Source organism: Podarcis bocagei (genome assembly GCF_964188305.1).
Source record: "Podarcis bocagei genome assembly, chromosome: 2".
Lineage (NCBI taxonomy): Eukaryota > Metazoa > Chordata > Lepidosauria > Squamata > Lacertidae > Podarcis > Podarcis bocagei.
This window is the reverse complement of record NC_138126.1, coordinates 61864818-61888784: the sequence shown is the minus strand read 5'-3', so window position 1 is coordinate 61888784 and position 23967 is coordinate 61864818. Positions and strand designations below refer to the sequence as shown.

The 23967-nt window shown below is 42.4% G+C and overlaps 1 protein-coding gene across 3 annotated transcripts in view; it reads right to left on the bottom strand.

The window, feature by feature from the left end:
- The window catches only part of RNF123 (ring finger protein 123), a 97393-nt gene that overhangs the window by 37158 nt on the left and 36268 nt on the right, over positions 1-23967 (bottom strand). For all 3 annotated transcript variants that reach the window (XM_081185821.1, XM_081185822.1, XM_081185823.1), the window contains exons 27-35: positions 23408-23585; positions 21008-21082; positions 20295-20382; positions 19936-20023; positions 19638-19722; positions 15877-16016; positions 15436-15624; positions 13267-13342; positions 10759-10843 (exon numbers count right to left, since the gene is read on the bottom strand). In XM_081185821.1, coding sequence (XP_081041947.1) covers positions 10759-10843; positions 13267-13342; positions 15436-15624; positions 15877-16016; positions 19638-19722; positions 19936-20023; positions 20295-20382; positions 21008-21082; positions 23408-23585 — 1004 coding nt within the window. The remainder of the gene's footprint in view (positions 1-10758; positions 10844-13266; positions 13343-15435; positions 15625-15876; positions 16017-19637; positions 19723-19935; positions 20024-20294; positions 20383-21007; positions 21083-23407; positions 23586-23967) is intronic.

Below are 23967 nucleotides of genomic sequence, written 5' to 3'. Positions count from 1 at the left end.
CCTTACCAGAATACCACATCTCAGTCTGGCACACATACCTCCAGAATAGATTCCAAAATAATTATCAAATAAATGGCAATTATCAGACTTCACTAGAAGGAAATCAGTACCATGATAGTTAAACTGGCTTAAAGCAGTTTCACTTTGTAGTGTAGATCAAGGTTTCCCAAACTTGGGTCTCCAGCTGTTTTTGGACTACAATTCCTATCATCCCCGACCACTGGTTCTGCTAGCTAGGGATGATGTGAGTTGTAGTCCAAAAACAGTTGGAGACCAAAGTTTGGTAAACCCTGGTGTAGAAGAACCTTTAAAAATCTTTAGTGTAAGTTTGTTAAAGAGCACAATGTATGCTGCAGTTCAGCCTAATACTCTGGGGCTGCTTAAATGATATCCATTTAGCAACTAAATGTTCACAATGCCCCCTTCTGGTCTGACAGCAAGTCAGCAACTGGAGTTCTTAAAGGCACCCAGACCTTTTCCATCAAAACCAAAGCCGCTCAGCCTTCCACAGGAAAGTAACTAGTTGGCACTATGCCTGGCATTGCAGAAGAATGGCTGCCATTTTATACGTAAGCATCAATGGGACTTCTAACCAAATGTACCATTAGTGCATGGCAGGTACAGGTCTGCTATGAGGATTTCTACCTGGGGTATTTACAGCAAGTAAACTGAAGAGAAAGTAATGTAAGTAATCAATTGGTGTGATGGAAGTTCTTGATCAGGAGATACCTGACAAGCTGTTCCATAGGTCTGCCAAGGATTCCAAATCCTGTCCTTCCCCCACTGTTACCATCTTATTTATATATATCCCCCTAGGCCAGGAACAGAGAACCCGTTTTTGGCCCTAGAGCCACATTCACCCTTGGCCATGTGCACATGCACAGGACACACAGTCTCCCCTCTTCAGATGATCTTTGCAAATCAGCTGAGGAAGGGATAATTTGCATCAACAGGAGACTGCTAAACTGGAAGAAGAGGTTTAAAGCCCAGCATCATGTTTCTTTCTTTCTTTTTCCTGTCACTGCTAAAATTGCTGGGGGCTTGGGGGGGGGGGTCAGAAAAATTTGCAGCTGGAGGTCAGCCATCTCTGTTATAGACTCTGTTAATTGCCCTAGGCCCTCAAAAACTCTTGTTTCACCCATGCATTTCTGCAAAAGCATCTCCATTATGATTTCACAGCAATTACAGCTATGAAAATACTATTGCTGAAGTCGCAGAGTTAAGAGATAAAGACCCTAGATTCACGCTCCCTCCATAGTCTTCCAACAGAACAAAACCCGATCCCTCTTCAATGAAAGCCAGCAGCATCAAGAAGCTAGATCACAGAGACGGTAATTAGCCCATTCCCATCCACTGTTCATGCCTCAGAAACAATTTAGAAGTTATATGATACAACAATAGTCCAAGGGAGGCCTCTTTAATGAGCTGCAATCACTGCTGAGAAAAGGACCGTATTTCACTACAATTAACGAACAAATATCTGTTGGAGGTTATTAAGCAATGTGCTGTTTTCACTTGGAAAATGCAGCCTACTCTGTCCTCAGGCTGTTGATTTACTCCTGTTAACATGAAACTTGTCCAGGAATTTGCTGTAGATCCCATATGCCATGTTAAAAATGCTTAATAGTAATATATCATCATTAGTCTGTTCCTATCAATGAAAGTGCAATACGACCTTTCCTCAAAAAGCAATGGGTTATTGAGGGCACTATAGATGAGGACAACATGGGCAAAAGAAAAGAAACAGCTAGTCTGCCCCACAGAACAGGAAGCAAATGGGCTGTGGAAACAGGGACAGGGAGGGTTATGATTGCATCTGGCTGTCAGCATATCAGCTGGGCTGTAAAGGAACTAGTGTAGAAGCTAGATAATGTACAAGATCAATGATGAAAGGAGTTCAGTCTGGCAAGAAGGCAAACTAGATGCTGTGGTAGATCCAGAATCCCTGCTGAGGCCGCTGTGGCTGATATAAAGGTAAGGGGTGGAGGGAGCTTGTTACCCCAATTTGGGTGGGATAGGATTGGCCTCCATAGGGTTTCCCACAACCAGATTCAAAAAAATAAAAATTCACTTTAATATGGTGTGCTTGGCACATTTATATTTAGGGCTATGTGGCTTTGACCACAGGAGGGAGGATATAATTAGGTTGATTTGTGTCTATCTGGAAGGCCTTGGTGGGGGGTGGAGAGGATCAGAAATAGCCTGTTTATAGAACTAAAATGCCTAGCCACATGGAGCTCAGCTGTCTGCAAAACAAGGACAACATTTTGAAAAAATAAGACATGCCAAATGAGAAATTGAAACGTGACACAACAGTTTCATATGGACTGCATTTCAGTGAGACGGATTAAACTAGAACATCAGGCAAGATAAAAGCAATCTGAATAGAGTTGCCACACTGGATGGCTGGTTACCTATTTAATTTTTTGAATCTAAAAGATTGTCAAATATTCCAAGTAGCCGTGATACTGGTGCTGCTTGAAGAACTAACCTGCTAATCCAGCATGTGCCTTTAAAACTGCCATTTGTTATTAAATAGTTGTTACTTTGCTTTATTTTTGCTTTAATTTCCTTTATAACAAAAAAATCCAACTGCAGGCTGGCCCTGCTGTTCCAGGATAAAAGCCAATGAGGAGAACTGCTCAGTAAATCATTCACTTTTATAGAAACCTTATGTAACAATGTTAAAAGCTGTAATTCAAAGCAATGCTTTTAAAAAGGTAATTTCATTCTTTCACAGTTAACAGTTATCTAACTTGTTTTTGCAGTTAACGTAAGTATCAACCCACTTGAGAATATCTTTTTTCCTTATACAGTCTGGCTGATCAAATGGGCCAAATCTTTTTGACCTGTCAAATGCCTATCCCTAGACCTGAATGCAATTAAGGCTCATTTTAGAAGGAGGCTATGCACGTATTTCTCCATGATCATCATGGGTATTTGCATGTGTTTCACAGGGGAGTGAATGCACCCTTCTTTTTAAAACACCCCTCTGGACCTTTTTCAGGAGCTTGATGTTCCCATTTTCCTCCTCAAGTTGGAAAGGTCAGGAAGTAAAAGATGTCCTTCCCCAAGTGAGGCAGAGGGGTGAGAGGAAGTGCTGAAAGCTGTTTTTAATGCTACTTTAAGATCCACAGTAGACATCAAAAAGAGTGGAATTAAATGCAGCTGATTGTATCAAAACTTAATCAGCCGAGATATGAACAAACCTTATGCCAGCCAAACCACTTCTTCCTGTCTTAGCATGTTGCAATTAACCCCAGAGGTCTTCAATTTCACATAATTTCTTGCTATGTCTGAACCATGAAACTATGACAATCAGGATCAGAACAACCAGGTTCTTAAACCACCTTCCAACTATGGTTTAATATCCTGGCCTGGTTTCCCCCCGTCCTGGTAACCACAGGGCAGGATTCAACTAACGTACCCTGCCTGTTAGGAGACATGATTTTTTCTAGGTTGGAAATCAGAAGCAAAGCTACTACCGGTACTTAATTTATAAAGGAAAGGCTAGTTTTGTTTTTTCAAAAAACACAACAGGATGGGAGAAGAGATTATCAGATGACAAGCGAGTGTCAACCCACTGTCTCTAAAAGTCCTGAGAGCTGTGGAAGGGACTTGTCCATCACGTCTGTCTGAGTACCATAACAAGGGCAATGACGGCAAAGCAAGAATGCCATCAGCCACACTGCAGTAGATCTGGAGGGGCATGTCAGCAGCCACTTTCCCTTGGGACTTGGCTTATTTTCCACTGTCATACGGGACTTCCGGTCGGTGCCAGCGCTTAATGGCGGTCCTACCTCCGAGCTCCGGAGAAGGACTGCTTCGCAAGTTCGGGTCTTACCCGCTACGGCGAGCGGGGGACCCCTAAAATCCCAGGCGCTGAAGCCTGAGAACAAGGAGACTCGGTGGGCACCTTCGCGCCCCCCCGGTACCGTGAAAGAGCCTTTTTAAAGGCTACGGATCGACATCGGGAGAGAGCGCGGTGCTGAGAGTCGCTACCCAGCCTGCGAAGTGAAGCCGCGTCGCCATAAGCGGAGAGCGCCGATTCCTTCCTGAAAAGAAAATTTGGACTGAATTCCCGTGTGTAAGAGCTGGAAAATAATCGGGACCCTTTAAAATTTTAGAAATTGGGCTAAAAACGGGGAGATTTAAGCAAAGGAAGTCTGCCTCCCCCCGACTGCATGAAAGTGAAAGCAACGGAACTCTAAACTTGCATCCGTTTAAACCTGCTCTTTGATCATATAAACCGGACATTTAGACCTTTGATCTCCCCTCCAGCAAGCAGGGCAGAGGGGAGGTGAATCTGACCAACAACTGCATGATCTATTTGGAGGAAAAAAAAAACTCTGCTATCTCACCTATCTGAAAGCATGAAACGGTCTGCCTTTTTAGTACACTGAACTGACTTTTTCCTGTGAAGTGATACTTTGATACAAAGTTTCCACAGTGCCTGATCACTGTATATCATTAGAAGAAACAGTATAAACTGGGCAACTGTGGCAATTTGAAGTTATAAGTCTTTAGCAACATTGACTTTGACTGTGTTAATCTCCTTCTTTTTTACATCTTGGACTGTCTCCTTTGTTTTTGTATTTGGAAATCCTGTTCTATGGCCATTTTGATTTGCTCCCTCTAGAGGATAAAGTAAAACTTGGCACGGCCTAAGACAGTGGAATTTTCCAAGGGAGAATTATCCCGTGGGAATTGACCTTGACATGAGTGGCCCACAAGAAGAGATAGTTACAAGAGCCAAGATCAAGCAACAACAACAACAACAACAGCTGCAGCTGCAACAGGCAAAGAAAAGAGGCTCAATTTCAGGCGCAACAGCCGGATCAACAGGAACAACAGGACAAGACAAAGGAGCAGCCGTCTCTATGGAAGCTGTGACAGAGGCCTTGCTCAAGATAAACCAAACTCTGGAGTCTTTGACAAAACAGACTTCAGAGAACACACAAAAATTAACAGAAATATCAGCAAGATTAAACCAGAATACGGAATCTATAAACAAATTGGTGGAGGAAAACGCCACCACGCGCCAAATTGCCGAAGAGGCAAAAGCCACTGCCGGAGAGACACAGGAGAAATTAGAGCCACTTGCCAAGAAGGTCTATGAGCATGATGCAACTTTGGCCTTGTGGGAGTTACAGAGGAAAGAGAGAAATTTAAAATTAAGACTGATTCCGGAGAATGAAAGAGACAACCTTGTGGAATATTTGACACGGGAGTTTGCGGATTGCTGGGACCTTGAGGAAGACGAATTTAAAATTACGACTGCCTTTAGACTGGGTAAAAAGCAAGATAGAAAGACACCGAGAGACTGCTTGATTACACTCAGATCCAAGGAGGAAAGAGATAAAATATTAGGACTACACTTTGAAAAGGCCTTGCAAATTGGAAATTCAGCTGTACAGATCTTTAAAGACATCCCAAAATATATTTTGGATTTAAGAAACTTCTACAAGGACTTGGTTCTTTTGCTAAAGAAAAACTCTATCCGTTTCAGGTGGGAGTTCCCACAAGGACTGTCATTTGACTACAAGGCAAAGAAAGTGAAAATAAAGACAATTCAAGATAAAGACAAATTTTTGGCAAGATACCAGGAGGACCTACAGAAGGGGACTGTGGACGTACTTGCAGAACAGAGGAGAGCACTGGATATCCTGAATCTCTCGTTTGGACAAAAACCACCACCATCAGAAGAAGAGCAACAACTTGGAGCTGTTGGAGGAGCCTTAAGAAAATAACAAGATGGCTTTGCAATTCCTTAGTTGGAATTGTAATGGACTGAATGGGCCTTTGAAGAGAAGACAAGTATTTCATATTTTGAACAGAGAACAACTGGACTTGATATGTTTACAAGAAACTCATATAACCAGAGCCCACAGGAGATTACTCACAAATAAAAGGCTAGGACAAGAATTTATTTCATCAGACAAAGTTAAGAAGAGAGGAGTGGTAATATATGTGAAGGAGAAATGGGCTCCAAAAATGATATTCAAAGATGAACAAGGGAGATATCTGGCTGTGGAGATACAAGTACAAGGAGAAAAATTTCTAGTTGTTGGAATTTATGCACCAAATGAAGGCAAATCTGACTTCTTTAAGAGACTTCATGAAACTTTGACGGACTATCTGGATTACAATATGATAATCATGGGAGACATGAATGGCGTGGTCTCCACTAATATGGACAAGGCACAAAGACTAACAGTCACTAAAGAAGGGAGACTCCCTAAGACTTTTTTCGAAATGACAGAAAACATGGACTTGATAGACATTTGGAGAACAAGGAACCCTCTGGAGAGAGAGGGAACCTTTTTCTCCCAAGCAATGATGACCTGGACCAGAATTGACCAAATTTGGGTTACTAGTGGACTGGCTCCAAAGATTAAGAAAGTGGAAATCTGCCCAAAAACTTGCTCCGACCATAACGCCGTGAAGATGGAGATGAAACCCACAATAACTGGTCAATTTAGATGGAGAATGAATGACACCCTCTTTCGAGATAAGGAGATTCTCACGAAGGCCCAAAAGACCCTAAAAGACTATTTTGAAATAAATTTGAGGACCGACGTGGAGAAAAGAGTGATCTGGGACGCAAGTAAAGCGGTTATGAGAGGATTTTTGATTCAACAAAATTCAATAAAGAGGAAAAAACAAAATGAGAAAAAAGAGAAGATTTTGGAAATGATAAAGGAAGGAGAGAGGAAATTAAGAACAAAACCAAAGTCTCAGGATATTTTAAGAGAGATCAAGTTATATCAAACACAATATATGGAACTGATGAACCAAGAGATTGAATGGAAGATAAAGCAAATGAAGCAAAAGACTTTTGAATCAGCAAATAAATGTGGTAAACTTTTGGCATGGCAACTGAAGAAAAGGCAGAAACTAAATACAGTTACAAGCCTAGAGGTGGATGGAAAGAACATATCTAAACCCAATGAAATTAGAAATTGCTTTTTAAGTTATTTTAAAAAACTTTACACTCAAGGCCCGCAAAATGAAGAAGATATAGATAAATTCCTTGGAAGATATGGACTACAAAACATCTCTCATCAAAATAAGATGGATTTGAACCAGAGAATCTCAGAACAAGAGATAGAGGCTGCCATTCAGAATATGCAATTGGGCAAATCTCCGGGACCAGATGGACTGACTTCCAGATACTACAAATCGCTGAAGGAATGGCTGACTCAACCACTAAGAGAAGTTTGTAATGAGATCCTTGAGGGAAAAAGGGCACCTGAATCGTGGAAAGAGGCATATATTTCACTCATACCAAAGTCAGAGACTGAAAAGACCCAACTTAAGAACTACCGCCCAATATCACTGCTTAATGTGGATTACAAAATTTTTGCAGACATTTTGGCAAAAAGATTTAAAAGAGTTTTGATGGAGAAGATTCATAGAGACCAAGCAGGCTTTCTCCCTAAGAGACACCTAGCAGATAATGTAAGGAATGTAATAGACATTTTGGAAAAGCTAGAGGTGAATATAAACACTAAAGCAGTATTGATCTTTGTGGATGCGGAGAAAGCCTTCGATAATGTTTCTTGGAGTTTTATGAGGAAGAATCTCCATGGGATGGGGGTAGGCCAGGGTTTTGAGAATGGTATGGCTGCAATATATTCTGAACAAAAAGCTAAACTGATTGTAAATAATGTCGTGACTGAGGAACTTAAGATAGAAAAAGGAACACGACAGGGGTGCCCAATTTCCCCATTACTTTTTATTTCAGTTCTGGAGGTGTTGCTGAACATGATAAGAAATGACCAGCAGGTCAAAGGTGTGCAGGTCGGAGCTAAACAGTATAAGTTAAGAGCGTATGCAGATGACCTAGTATTGACTTTGCAAGAGCCAAACACTAGTATGAAAAAGGTCCTAGAAATAATACAACAATTTGGCCAGGTAGCTGGATTTAAGTTGAATAAGCAAAAAACTAAAGTTTTAGGGAAAAATCTAACAGATATGGAAAAGGAGAAATTTCAAGAGGAAACAGGTTTGACTGTGGTCAAGAAGGTGAAATACCTAGGGGTTTATTTAACATCTAAGAATGTGAATTTGTATAAGGACAACTATGAAAAATGTTGGTCAGAAATTAAAAAAGATCTAGAAATATGGTCAAATTTGAAACTGTCAATGTTAGGCCGAATTGCAGTAATTAAAATGAATGTATTGCCTAGAATGTTGTTTTTGTTTCAGACCTTGCAGATTCTTGACAAGATGGAATGTTTTAAGAGGTGGCACAAAGACATCTCGAAATTTGTCTGGCAGGGCAAAAAGCCCCGAATTAAATTTAAAATATTGACTGACGCTAAAGAAAGAGGGGGTTTTGCCCTGCCGGACCTAAAATTGTATTATGAGGCAGCAGCTTTTTGCTGGCTGAAAGAATGGATGCTCCTCGAGAACACGGACATCTTGGATCTGGAAGGTTTCAATAATGCTTTCGGTTGGCATGCATATCTTTGGTATGATAAAGTTAACAGTGCCTTTAAAAATCACATTGTTAGAAAAGCATTATTTAATGTTTGGATAAGATATAAAGATCTATTGGAAAATAAAACCCCTAGATGGGTGTCACCAGTGGAGGCTAAAGCAGTGAAGAAACTCAATATGGAGGTCGGATGGCCGAAGTATTGGGAAATCTTAGAACAGGATGGAGATAAATTCAAACTACAAAGTCAGGAGAAATTGAAGCATAAAGTAGAAAATTGGTTCCAATATCGCCAAATAATGGAATTTTTAAAACAGGATAGGAAAATCGGTTTCCAGGTGGAAAAATCAAAATTAGAGACCGAATTGTTAGAATCCAATACTAAGAATTTATCTAGAATGTACAACTTGTTGTTGAAATGGAACACACAGGATGAAACAGTTAAATCGGCTATGATTAAGTGGGCTCAGGATGTTGGACATAACATTATGTCAGTTGACTGGGAATGGTTATGGAACACCGGTATTAAATTTACGGCATGTAATGCCTTAAAGGAAAACATTATGAAAATGGTTTACAGGTGGTACATGACCCCAGTCAAACTGGCAAAAATCTATCATTTGCCCGACAATAAATGTTGGAAGTGTAAAGAGACTGAAGGTACCTTCTATCACCTTTGGTGGACATGCCCGAAGATAAAGGCCTTCTGGGAAATGATCTATAATGAAATGAAAAAGGTACTTAAATGTACCTTTTCTAAAAAACCAGAGGCCTTCCTCTTGGGCATTGTCGGCCAATTGGGGACAAAGAAAGATAGAACTTTCTTCATGTATGCCACAACAGCAGCAAGAATACTTATCGCAAAGTATTGGAAGACACAAGATTTACCCACTTTGGAAGAATGGCAGATGAAAGTGATGGACTATATGACACTGGCCGAGATGACAGGCAGAATCCGTGATCAACGAAAAGAGACGGTGGAAGAAGAATGGAGAAAATTTAAAAGTTATCTTAAGGACTACTATAAACTTAATGAATGCTAAAATGTTCTGGTTTCCAGAAGTAAAAGGGTACAGGGATACAAGGCTAGACTATAAAAGAGGACTAAGATGACAGAGATTAGAAAGTAACAACTGGGAGTTGCTAGTTGAATTATGGACATTGGGATGCAGAGAGGGGGGGTATGGGGAAGTCCAAGAAAAGAGGTTTATGAAAATATGTTTGAAACTATTCATGTATGTCTGTTACTTTTTGTGTTTGTTTGTTTTTCTTAAAAATGTTGTAAAACCAATAAAAATTTTATAAAAAAAAAAAATATTTTCCACTGTCATACGCTACTGCAGCTAGACATATTCACTGTTTAACACAACCAAACACAGCATGTCTTTACAGTTTTATCTGTCTAAACGATCTGACGCCAGCATTGCTCAGTTTGGGAAGGTAACCGCATATGTAGAAAGAGTATTCTTTTGCTACAGCATGATGTGAGTGGTGCCTATGCATAAAGGTAAAAAGAAATGGCCTGCTTTCCTTTGGGCAGGACCATTCCCAGATCTAAATCCCAAAGCTTGTTCTTTCTAGAAACAGAAGAACAAGAAGATGAAGAGAAACATACAGAGATAGGACAGATCTCCCTTTAAAGTTATTGTAAGAATAGAGTAGAACTAAAAATCAAATCCTGGGTAAACTCCATACTTTTTTTCCATCTTGTCCAACTGTCCATCCCCTAAGCAGAATCTGCCACGAACCCACACCACGCAACAACCAAGGAACATAATATAGTATAGCTTGCATGAGCTACACAGCCATGTAAGCAGAGAACAGAAGCAAGCAGAGAACAAAAGCAAACAAAGTTACACCAGAGAATGGCTAATACTCTAGATGTTGTTGGACTCCAACTCCCATCATCCTCAGCCAGCAAGGGCCAGGGATGATGCAAGTTGTAGTCCAACAACATCTGGAGGGCACCGCGTTGGCTACCTCTTTAAATAATTCATTATTTTTTTTTACCTCTTTAAATAATTCAATGGAAGGTTTAAATTGACAGGATGTCTCCTCCTTTTTTCTTTTAAATAGCTCTCCAGTACACTATAATCGCAGCACAAAAACACCCAGAGACCAAAGTACAGGACAGAAATTATTTGGGAATTTACTATCCTGGAACTAGACTGAGCATATGAAAACAGGGGGCAAAGACAAAGACTGCATCATTACCCTAATACACAATGCTGCCAGGCTGCTCATTTCAGAATAGTAAACTAGAACACAAGCAATGAAATCTTCATCCCCATGGAGCGGAATTAAGCAGCACTTACCCTTGGAAGTCAGTATCAACAAGCAGCCGGACCAGAATTCCTGTCACAGCCACAAGGATTGGATAGTGATCTACGCTCTCCAGTCCTAGGGAAGAAAGCAGGTATTTCAAATTACAATCAGTTCTATGAAAAGTTAGTTTGTTGACTTCCCTTGAGCACCCCTTTTTATCTTCTTAACTATAGCAGAGGACAAATCTAGCATAGGACTGCACTGAGGAACACCACCAGCCTAAGTTTTCAGGAGACCAGGAGGAGATAAATGTTTGCATTAATTCACTTAAAGATTTGTATTACTACATCCATCAGCTTCATCAGGTCTTTGCTAGAACACCATAAGATCAAATGAGTCCTCCTCCACCACCACTCCCAGTATGGACAACCCTGGACAAAACAGAATGAACCTCCTTGGCAAACAGGAAATCTTAGAGGTAAGTGACAAACACTAGAGAAAGCACTTGCTCATCTCTGCTAATGCCACTGTCTGGTTTTCTATTAGAAGGGCACTTAAAAGGATTGTGCAAAAAAAATGGAATGCTGCTAAGCCCTTCAGTAGTGGTCCAGCATTCCTCCACCTTCCAGTCAGCATACAATCCCCCGAGTCACCCAAACACAGAGTGTTTCTCATGCACATAACCTTGAAGACGGCACTTGAAGACAGGTCTGAAGAAGTGCTGAGTGATTATTCCAATTTTCTCCTGCTTCTAGGTGAGCATGAAAGTAGCCAATGCTTTGAAATGTGGAAGACTTGATGGTGGTCACACATGCCAATATGCCCCATGTTTCCAACAGGGCAGAGGTGCTTGAGCTGGGATAATGGGGGTATGACTAAAGCAATGCTCAAAATTTTAAGGGAAGCGGAGGGGGGTAAAACAAGCTTGTCCAAATTTAAAATTAGGCACGCTTCAGAGACAACTTTCTTCAGGATGACAGCTATTCATATGGTCCTTTACTCCACATGCTTACGACCATACCTATTCCAGAATGTTCTTTCTATCACACTACTTACGTCACACAGATGCCAAATAAATAAACCCATCAAAGAATAGAAAAGTGTAAAATGTGTGGAAGTGTGTGGATCTTTTTAAGCTCTCTCCATTCACAATCTCAATTTTCAATGAGGGTTGAGCCCTTGTTCCCCAAGAAGGAACACAAGGGCACATTGACTCAGCAATATTGTTTACTTCCTAATACTGATCAGTATGACATAGATCTGCAGCAGAGTGTGCCACAGCAGTTATTTAATAATGTTGTGTGAAGGAAAAGGGTCCATGCTCTGCGGGAGGGTGAGGGGACAGGCAGAGAGTGCACACACTGCTAACACATGCTGTCCTTTTCTCATCATAAGACACCAGAATAACCAGCCAAAATGAAGGGCTAAAGATAATGGAGCTATAGCGTAAGTGGAATCTAGTCAGCAATTTTGCAGTTAAATGCAGCTCCTGCTCATTCACCGGTATCACTCTCTGACAGCTTTTAGTGCGGAAGCAGGACATCTTGCCTCCCTAAAGATTACTTTGCAATTTAACAAGCTCTGTACAAGAATGGATTCCTTCACCCTGAGTAGGTGGGCACACAGCCATCACTTAATGACTGCTTACTGTTTAGAGCCAAAAGATCCCATTTCCCATCATTGCAGGTTTTATGCATTTCTGTAAGCAACGAAGGCCAAGACCACATGGGGCTTCCTTTTGGGATTGGATGCCATCTTTCATTCTCACATGTGCTCTGTTGGGCTCCTGCCTATCTGAAGAGCGGATGGGAGGGAGCTGTGGCATCAATGGAAGTTGCACTAACACCATAATCAGAGATAAAAGGTCAGCACAGAATTCTCCCCACAGATATTTCCTATCTTGTTCAAAGGACTGGGAGGAGGAGTTTAGATGGAGGAGTTTAGATTTGATATCCCGCTTTATCACTACCCAAAGGAGTCTCAAAGTGGCTAACATTCTCCTTTCCGTTCCTCCTCCACCACAACAAATACTCTGTGAGGTGAGTGGGGCTGAGAGACTTCAGAGAAGTGTGACTAGCCCAAGGTCACCCAGCAGCTGCATGTGGAGGAGCGGGGAAGTGAACCCAGTTCACCAGATTACAAATCTACTGCTCTTAACCACTACACCACACTGGCTCACCCACACTGGGAGTGGGTGAAGTCCCTGTGCAGAAACAATGAATGCCCACAACCACTGGAAACATTCATTTGAGTTTGTAGAAGGAGAGAGGAATATTTCCCAGGAATGACGGGAGAATTTAGATCACATAAGAATGAAGGAAGCTGCCTCACACCAGGTCAGAGGTCTTGTCTTTCTTACCTAGCTTTGCCTACTCTTTAGTGGTAGTGGCTCTGAAAGGTCTCAGACAGCTTTGCCATCACCTTTGAGCTCCTTTGAATTAGAGCTGCCAGGGACTGAACCTGGAACCTTCTGCATGCAAAGCACATCCTCTACCACTGAGCTATGGTCCCTCTCCCAAAGCAGGACTGACTGCAAGGTGGCTGGCAAGGAAGCTTACCTGGCAGACAAAGATTGACCACTCTGTCAAACAAGTTCCGCTCAGCTGTCACACGATTCAGCACCTGATTTAGCAGCTGTGGGGAAGTAAGAAGAGATGGCAGGATGATTAAAGCAGAAGATGGAATTCTCTCTCTGCACACTTGCAGAGATGCTCATATGTTACTCCTGATACCTTCCAGTCTGATCATCAGGGTTTAGACAACTCAATTCCCTCGGATTCAGAAATCTCTCTACAACTGCAGGCACAATATTGGGCACTGCATTGTAATAAGGTGTGCTGGGATACAGAAAGGGCCTTGAGGGTTGTTCCTTCCTTTATGCCCTGGAACTGTCTGCCTTTCAGACCCACAATAGCAGAGGATGGTCTTCCAAGAACATATATTTTACAGCAGATGATGAGATACTAGATGGATGAATGATAATGCTCTATGTGGCCCTAGATTTCATGGTGTGGAGGATACCCATCAGCAGGGCTGCTCAGAAAAGAAATATGACAGGCCTCTCTGTGAACCATGAGAATGACAACAGACCTGAGCCTTCAGCAATAACAGACTGAAAATGTGGCTCGGGTTGCATCAGCTCACATCTCAGGCTGTGGACACTTTCAATGAAAAAACTCTTAGAAGGCAAAACAGCTCTTAATTCCATGGATGGATGGGGTCTCTTTCTAATAAGGCAAATTTCCACATGCATACAGTGGAACCTTAGCACAAAGGTACATGCAAGGTTGTGCAGTGATATTTGATTTAAAGAAGTTGAGCAAAATGAGGAAATAGCCAGAAGTGAGTCATCATTCCAGAGAGCAAGCTGATGCTTCAACTAGAATGTGACAGAATTCTGAAAGTGGCACCCAAAGAACATTTAGCACATTGTTTTCCCCTCCAGGGAAAACTGCACTGAAGAAACAATTCATAAAAGCCTTTCAAAGAGGTAGTTTCAAAATTAAAACCTGACATTTTTGGTCAACCTATTTTCAAACACTGCACTGTAGTAGGTTGTGCGAACAGATGTGCTCAGAACAAATATGAGTGGTTTGGTCACTTCATCTGCATGTAACTGCTTATAGGTGGTTCTGGTGTATCGCAAGCCTCTTTACATGGCCAGTCATCACATGACAACTCAAACTAGTTTCCGGATGGATCTGCTACAGTGACCCATGCAAGAAAGTCCCAAGTGACACGCACACCTTGCCCTCCCCATCTTTAAGCATCAGTGTCTACATCTGTAAGTTTCATGTTCTCCATTGTTACCTAATGGCTAATGGCTGTAAGATTTAGCATCTTCACTCAAGTGGCCATGTAATCTTGCCAGGACATCTGCTGATCAACTGTCTGGTCATTTGGTGGCCAGGTTGACCATGGACAATGGAAATGGAACATGCAAGGCTACCTGTCTGGGCCTTTGGAATCTGATATTGTTGATGATGGTTGGTGTTTCAGCTTTGTGTTGCTATTTTTCCTTAATGAACTTACAATTTTGTTCTGTTTTATATTATATTACATTGTAAGCTGTGCTGACAGCCACCTTGTGCTCCAATCTGGAGCAAACAGGTGGAGGGATATGAAAACATTGAAATAAATGAATGAATGAATTATTCTGTCTGTACTGGATGGGTCTGATGCATGGATAATGAAAACATGCGAGTATGAATTGATGCTTGACAGAAAATACGATTTACTGATACATCATGCTTTAAAAGCTTTAAGTAAACCGTAGGGGGCATTAAGGCATTTGAAAAAGGAAGCAAGGGCTGAAGCCCAGAGAAAGAGATTCTTAGGAATATCATCGGGAAGGGGTACAGATTGGCTTATCCTTCCACTTCTTGAAATGTATGGCCGTCTTTACTCTGGAGTTCTTTTCCAGGAAGAAATTACCAAAGAAGAAAAAGGGCAGTGAACTGGAGACCTTTATCTTGCTGCAGACATGCATACACACAATCTCTCAATAATCACTAACGGAGTAAGACAGTAGTGTGGGAGGGGAGGGGAGAGCCAGCCTGCAGTTTGTATAAGTTAGCTCCTAAACTTGGTGACACATTCTTTTAGAATAATATAGTTCACACCGGAAACTGTGACTATGCCAAATGACAGCACCCACATCCTCAGCTAAAAGCCTTTGCCCCTTGCCATGTACCCAACCTAATGTTTTCCTGAGGAAAAGTGAGTACCTGTGCAAGTCTCCTGAGTAATAGCTCTGATGAGGGGCGACTCCAGTCCAGGAAGATCTCAGGAGCCAGTGTGACTGTCATTTCCAAGACCCTGAGCAGGCTCACTGACAGGTCAAAGCACGTTGCACACACCTTCAACTGGCGACTGTCTACAAAGTTTCTTTCCAGGCGCTCTGCAGCTTGCTGGATCTGCCCAAGCAAAACAGATGCAGCTTAATGTAAGAACTGGAAGGGGGAGCAGCTGTTCTCTTCACACCTGCCCCTAACTCTCCCCCTTTTCCAGTTCATGCACAAGTCAGCTCAATCCCAGCATCCCACAAGAACTGTGCTGCAAACTGCTACTGACACCTAGTAAGGAAAGGACTTTTGTTTTTATCCTCCAGGATGACAGGCAGAGGCTTACTCCTTCAATCAGATTTATTCCGGATCCAAAACTCTCACCTCCTGAATCATGCCAATGAACTCTGAGAAGGCCCAGTTCAGCTGGTTAAGCACACTGTTGAGGAAACTGGGTGCCATTTCACGGTCACTCCGCAGCAGGTCCGCCATGTGTCGCTGCAGCAGGGTGGAGGGACAAGGCTCTGGAATGAAACAATAGCGGCTTCTTAAGAGGCCACACTACTGGAAGGTGCTGGGCAGCTGCTGCCCAAGCCCAGCCTGTTTCACTGCCATCGTGTGGAAATGGGGAACAGTTTAGAAGTTTTTAAGTATGTGCCCCTTTCACTGCATTCAGCGTGGTTTTGTCTCTCAAAAATCACAAGGAATTCTTGGAGCCTCCTCCCAGCAGAGGCCCTCTTTACAATAAGTAGAGGCGGCAGCTGCCCTCCAAGGCCAGCTCTCACACATGGACTATTCTGAGCCTGTCCCGTCTCCAAGGCCCGGAGCTCTTTGCCATAATGCCGGTCTGAATTAGCTGGGATGTGGTCATGCACATTTGCTGTCTCTCTGCAAGTAAGAAGCTGTGCCCTGCAGCTGAGCTCAAGCCAAGCATCCCTCCTGCTCATCCCCACAATGCCCTAGGTCAGCTCAGCACTAATCTCTCCTGAAAGCAGCATCACAGTAGCTCCCTAGCAGGGAATCAGCACCCAAGACAGACAGTCCCACTCCTCTCTGCCAGCATGGCACATGTTCACACTTGTTTGTCCATTTCCGATCAGGGCGAGAAATCTAAAGGGGAGGAGGAATTAAACCCAACTCTTTTCCAGCCTGCCAATGGAACCCAAAAGCAAGCCCGAAACAGAGGTGCATTTTAAATTGTGTGTGTGTGTGTGTGTGTGTGTGTGTGTGTTAGCTACAGGAACTTTGCTAGCTCTCATTAATAAGTCCTCCTCATCAGAGTCTAAAAGGAGGGCCATTTGTTTCCTCACTTCCCTTAGACACAGGGGCTAAGGTAAAACTTTTCACAATGGAACATCACTAGGACTGCAGCAGTGAAAAAAGAAATCTGAGATACACTGATGGCACCCCACCCCAGGAGCACACCTTACATCACTTTCCCCTCCTTTGGAACATGCTAGAGATCAGATGTAAACCAGGAGGAAGCTGTCAGGCAGAGTCGGATTATCTAAGCTTCAGTTTGGCACTGAAATGAAATCCCTGCCAAATGAGAGTCCCAAAGTGACACACATGTGAGATAATAATAATAATAATAATAATAATAATAATAATAATAATAATTATTATTATTATTATTATTATTATTATTTATACCCCGCCCATCTGGCTGAGTTTCCCCAGCCACTCTGGGCGGCTCCCAATCAGTGTTAAAAACAGTACAGCGTTACATATTAAAAACTGCTTGCTTTCAAGAGAATGCAGCTGAAAGGCTCACAACTGTGAGAATAAGATTTAAGAGCTCTTCTAGCCAACCTCTTAACAGCAGGACGTATAACTCAAGGCTCGCAAAACTAGCCAGTAGAGGACTAAGCTAGAAGGATGTACGTGCATGTTCTCCTCTCTTAGGAGCCAGCCAGTCCCATCATTGCTTTAGTAACAAAAGTTACTAAAGGGGGCCCTAGACAGGAAATGAGCATGAGTTGTCCCTTAATAAACTGAGGCTGGAGAGCAGATGACGACTAATCACTGGTGTGCCCCTAAATTGCCCATCAACATTAGGCAAGCATAGCAGTAACTCAGGCACAAAAGGCGAGGGATTGTAACAGGACAGGCAGAGAGGTGAGCTGACTTTCACATTCAGATATTCCACCCCAGGTAATGGCCAGAGCACACCTGATATGTCTTCCATTGTCTGTGCTCCAATCTCTCCCTGCAGCATCACAAAGACCTGAGAGAGGGGGGTGGACTCGGCCCCTCTAGGGCAGTGTCCCAAGGACAGCTGGTAAATAGGCTCCTTTCAATTAACTTGGTATTAATTATTCATTCAAGTACACCTCAAAATAGCAGAAAGCAGGATCACTAGCCAAAGGATCCTGTGCCCTGTCTTAGACCTTTCGGAGCCACATGGAGGAAATCACTGGCAGACAGCGATGACCTTGCCGACACCTAGAAAAGTGGACCCAATTGCATAGGTGTCCCAAGGTCATTCAATGACCGCACCCCCAGGGATGGAGTTTCATGACAGCCTCAGCAAAAACAGCCAGCTTATTAGCCTGCAGAACTGGGCCAGAACTGGAGCTAGCAGTTTCAGGGAAGCTGTATCTGCTCCACCTTTCTGTTCCCTGTTGTGTCCATCTTTTCAGAAGGAGAAGTGTGTAAAAAAAAAAAAGTGGAATGGAGAAGAATAAAGAGGAAAAGGACAGTTGACACCACAGCCACAAGGGGAAACTGCTATGGAGAGCACATTAACAGCACCTACACATATTTGCTGTGCACTCGTAATATTCCCTCCAAACTAAAGGGAGATGCATACTTAACCACCCACCCTGAGGCACATTTGACAGGTCGCCATGACAAACATTTGGATGGCTCTTAGGACCATCACTTGTTCCAGCCAGACTCATCCCGCTTTATCTTTCTACCCCATCATTTCCAAAGGACTGGCTTGTGCACCAAGGGTGGGAGGGGAAAAGGCTCTACTAGAGGGCTATAAAACTATGTCACCACCATACAAAGGGAAGACAACAGGAAACTTACTCTGGAAACTAGCAACAGAGAGATCTCCTGGGCCCCCAAAAAAGCAGAAAAGAAAAAAGCAAAACAAAACAAAGAGAGAAACATTATAGATGCAAATTTTCTTAGAAGGGTCAAGCAGGTGTTACTATTGCCACCTTCTGCTGGGCTGTGAGGTTAGTCATTCTGTCCCAGCATTATATGCTCCCTCAGAGAAAGAGTGCAGGACCAACTCATAACTTGCCATCTACTCAACAACACAGATGCCATCATTCTCTTCACTAGATCAGTAACTACAGAGGAGAAGCCAAAGCTCCCCCTACAGCTTGTAACTGGAGTCTCTCAGAGATCCTTGCCATGCTGGATATAAAGCCATTCTGAGTACTGTGGTAACACTGGGAGACCAGCCTGATTACTAAACCATGGCTGCCATAAGTGAGTGGCAAATGCCTCAGAACAAAGTAGGACTAACATTCACAGAAGAGGACCAGCCCAGAGCTGCAAGAGAAGCAGTGCCTGCTGGATCCAATGTACCACCAATGCCGATAAACTTGATTTCCTTAGAAAAATCAATTTTACTCCTTAAAGCTATAACCTGGTGTGCCTTTGGGGATGCTTTAACACTTTGTCAATTGATGCCTGATCTGGCCATATGCTGCTAAAATGTTTTGTTTCCTATAAATATACACCAGAGCTTTCTTGGTCATCACCTAGTGAACCAGTGAAAACAACCAGGGTGATCACAATTATATGGAGGTGGGTTTTTTTTTAAGGTTTTGCACTCAAAAATAGAAGAGAGCTGGGTCAGGAAGTTAATAAGAAACTTTTCACCCTGAGTTTGCCACACACATTTAAGTTAGGGACAGAGACAACTTATTTATATTACATGGCATCAGGAGCCCTCTAGCTCCCAGACATGCTGGGTCCCAGCAGTTACACAGACAGGATCCACTGGTGCCGATTATTGTGCCAACAGACAGCAGCAGTGTGGGGGCACCACACAACAGGATCCTGCCCTTCTGGTACCAGAGTCAACAGCTAACCAGATTAGGATAAGCTCAGTTACAGGACTGCATTTACCCACAAGCTGTATTGGCAAAGCAACACATCTCCACTCCCTATCCCCCACTCACTCTGCAAGCTGGGGAGATTGGCATCTTCTGGCTTGGTTTTCAGGAGGTGAGGAAGCCGTGTGTACCTGTATCCAAATCCACAGCCCTACAGGAGAGGGGGGGAAGGGAGAAATGTCTGCTTAGAAGACCTCGCATTATCTCCCAACAAGGAACATGGAGACCCTCTTGCCAGAAGCAGGTAACAAAGTTCAAACAAGAAGTTAAGGGAAAGTTCAAACACAGGGGAAACCACTGGTTTTAAAACTACAAGCTGGAAATTCTGAACAAAATGTGAAGGCAGAGGGTTATCTGTTCTTACTCGCCACAGTCGTACAAGGATCCAGTTGGTCTGGGCCCAGGGTCTTTGCTCGTAGGGGGCCAGCAGGTTCTTCATCATAGATATTCGCCTGCCAGAGTAAAACAAACAAGTCAGCCAACCACCATGAAAACAGCACCAAGGTTAAAAAGTGGGGGTTCGGGAAGGATTCAAGGCAAGATGTTTAATTTACTTGAGAGGGAAGAATCAGAAGTGCAATGTGAGGAAACACGGGGAGCAGCAGCTTCCACACAAAAGGGATTGTAAGTATAGGAGTCATGCCTGGTTCAGAGAAGAAGAGAGAAATAATCCTCTTCCAGGACATATAATATTTTTCAGGAATGGTGAAACCAAGAACTTACTGCAGTTCTGGAATCCTCTCTACAGCACGGAGTGAGTGTGGGTAGCAAACATAGCTGGCCAATGCCTGCATTAGGGAGTCTCTGATGTCTGAATATGGAAACAAGACAGAATGTAAGTGGAGTAGGGATAATAGGGACACAGATTGCCAGAAAAATACTTCAGATATTGTGGTGCAATTGCATACTTAGGGTTGCCATACGTCTGGGATTTCCTGGACATATTCAGAACACTGCAGTGGGCAGTAGTGTCTGGGCGGAAATCGGAAAAATGTGCAGTAAAATTCAGACGTATGGCAACCCATGTCAGTAGTGCCATTGTTGCTGATTTTCCATAAATATAGCTCAAATACAGCATTTTTTTGTGATTTTGCAAAAGAAAAAGAAAAGCTCAACAACTTTCCTGTCTGGATTTTCACAGTGTGAAATATGGCAAGCCTAGCTTACTACAGTTACAGGACTAGTAAGCAGGACAGGATATAAAGACAAATGTCAAACCCAAAAATAATAATTGAGTTCTGCAATGATCTGAGGTGTTAAAAACATTAGAAACAGAGACCCTTACTATTCAAGAAGTATCAAGTAGAAAGAAAATAAAAAATCAGCAAGCATGAGCTTAATTTTCTTTCCCCCAATCACATATGCATGTGCGCACGCATGTACACACATAACACCTACAGCCCAGCATGACCTCTGGAAAACAGGAGCTGCCTTACCAGTTCCCACAATCCTTGAATCAGCAAAGTGCTTGGCTAAAATGGCAGCGAGGTGAGTCAAAGTCTCTTCGTAGCCTGAAAAGAAAAAGTTCAGAATATCAGGATGCAGGGGGGGAAAAAACCCCACAGCTATAGGATATAGCAGCTGCAGCAGAATGAATTTCTAGAATGAGCTTTCAGATTTACAGAGAGAAAACACGGTCCAAGTATGGAGGATGAGCTACCACTTGTCTGAGTCTCTAGCAGGCAAGTCAGGAATCCAGCTTAAAGTTTAAGAGAATGATGACAGGAAGTCTGCACAGCAGCATTTGGTGTTGCCAACTTTACCTTACCACTTAACCAGAAGCATCAGAAGTAAGTGGGAATGTCCTTAGAAGTTCTTTTACACACCTTGTCAGAAAGCAGCCATGCAGGCTGTGGGCTGGGTTCATCCCTTTAACTAGTATAGGCTTTCTGAGACATGCAGATAATCAATACAGGAGTAGCAGTTGTTGAATCTGATAAAATTAGCCTGGACACTTCCCTACAGTTGAGCAAATTCTTAGCAATAATATACAGTAGTCCCTTTGTATTAGGACTAATACCCTCATAACGCAGCTAAAATAGGAATACTGAACAGTGTTATGGAGCAGCTTTGGGGTAGACAGAAGAATAAAGATTGGGGAAATTGTAGATGGGATGGGGGTTAAAAACCTATTCCCCAGTGCTGTAGCTCCACCACAAGCTTTCGACATTTGAGGTGGGGGGGGGAGGGGACAATCCAATCACAGATCTCCTGGTGTCATATCTGGTTTCATCCCCAAAACGAAAGAGATTGTGGCTCTCATAGAGTACCATCTACAGAGAAATGCAGTATGCTGAAATACACTGCCTCACTTCCAAAAAAACTTGCAGCCAAAAAGGGCTCTTGGCAGAGGAATTTCAGATGGAGGAGTTTGGAATAACTATGAAATAACAAAATAGATCTTCCAAACCAGTTTTCATAATTACATCTCCAGGGCCAGACTGCACAACACCTGCTCTGACACAATGACAGTATTTTCTCACCCTTCACAGTACTTCAAAAAGGAGGAAATGTATTTTGCATATATTTCCAAAACAACGTAACTGCAGGCTGAGGGCAGAAAACACAACCCAATCCAAAATCAGAAAGAACAAGCAAGCATAATCACTGGAATTTGAGGAGGCAAAAAAAACGATGTAAGCAGGAAGGCTTGATTTGTATGCTTTGCTTGAGCAGTTCTTGATAGTCAATATGATGCAGTTGTTTAACATAATTACGCCATGAAGTTGCATAGTGAGAATGGCTATTTTCTTTTCTTTTTTATAAGATATTTATTAAGATTTTTTCACACATTACAATAAAAATGGAAAAAGAAAAATGCAAAATAAAAACAGTTAAAAACACATTAATTTTCCGCTTCTTATTTTCCTTAAGCTTATTTCCCCGGACCTCCTCTTACCTCCCTTTTTTGTATTCCACTTAAATTTATTAGTTCAGCAAATCCTTACCATTAAGCTTTTACCCATTTATAGACCTTTGTTTCATATTCTCTTAAAGCATTACAGCTAGAAACCACTTAATTTCTATCCAACATCATTCTAACATTCATTAATTTTACAATATTTCTGTAAGTAATCTTGAAATTTCTTCCAATCTTCTTCCACCGACTCTTCTTCCTGGGAGAATGGCTATTTTGCTACTCTTGCCCTGCAAAATTGCTAAATGACTTCTAATGAAATTCTAAAAACTGTACACAAAGGTCCTTTATGACCGCAACCCTTCAAAAAGGGGATCACTAAAATTACCAGGAGCTGCAGTGTTTCAGGGTAACACCACTCAGATAATGTATAAATACTAAAAAGTTATTAGGTTTAAGGTTAGGCAGTCAGGCTTAATAGCATTTAATCAACTTCAGGATGCAGCGGCAAACAATGCTTGTTATAGCTTGCACTAGGCATTATCAAGATGAGAAACCCAGTGACCCAGACTGTAGTTTTGTGTGTGTGGAGGGCAGGACAATTGTGTGAGCAAGTTAAACAGCACCTAATGTGATTAGAAAGTTGAGTACCACTCAAGAGTATCCCCAACTTTTACTCAACAGTAGACCTACTGAATTAATGAACTTGACTAAGTTAGGTCTATAATTTCAATAAGTTTACTCTGAGTAAAGCTTGGTTGAATACTACCCCACAACACGGCCAGCACATTTTCAAAACACACATTTACAACCACTAGAGCACGTTAAGCTAAGGTTCTCTGCAACCCAAATTCTGTGCAGCGTGCAATATTCTGTGTGGAGTTCTTATCCCTTTTCTCTTGCGCATTGAATTCTATACGCAAAATTACAGATGGTCCTGCTCAGAGGCCCTCTCCGGTTCCCTCCTTCTCCTCCTCACCTGGAAGCTCTTCCATGCTGTTGACAGGACTGAAGTAGTTCTTGAGAGCACTGTAGCTATTCATAGCCACACTCAGATAAAATTCTGGCATAAAAGCAAAGAGCGAACCAATCCTGTCTCCATGCTCAATAGTGCGGATGCATACCCGTAGCAGCCAGTATATATCTTGCATCTTCTCCTGAAAAGAAGCAATTCCTAGTCAGTTTGTATCTCAATTGGCATGAAATAATATACCTAAGTGCAGGGGCAGGGAACCTGTGGTCCAGCAGATGTTGTTGGACTCCAATGCCCATCAGTCTCAGACAGCATGGCTAACCATCTGGGATGAGGCAAGTTGTAGTTCAGCAACATTGGGGGGCCCAGATCAGAGTAAATACTACTGAGGAAATAAAAGAAAAGGAGGTCAACAATTTTGTGCAAAAGCAGGAAAAATGCAGGTGAATTCACTGCTAAAACGCAAGATTTTTCTTTAATAAAAATGAACTTTACCAGGATTTATTAACAGAAGTACAACATACAAGACTTGGAATGAAATGGTACAGCTCTATTCAGCATTGGCC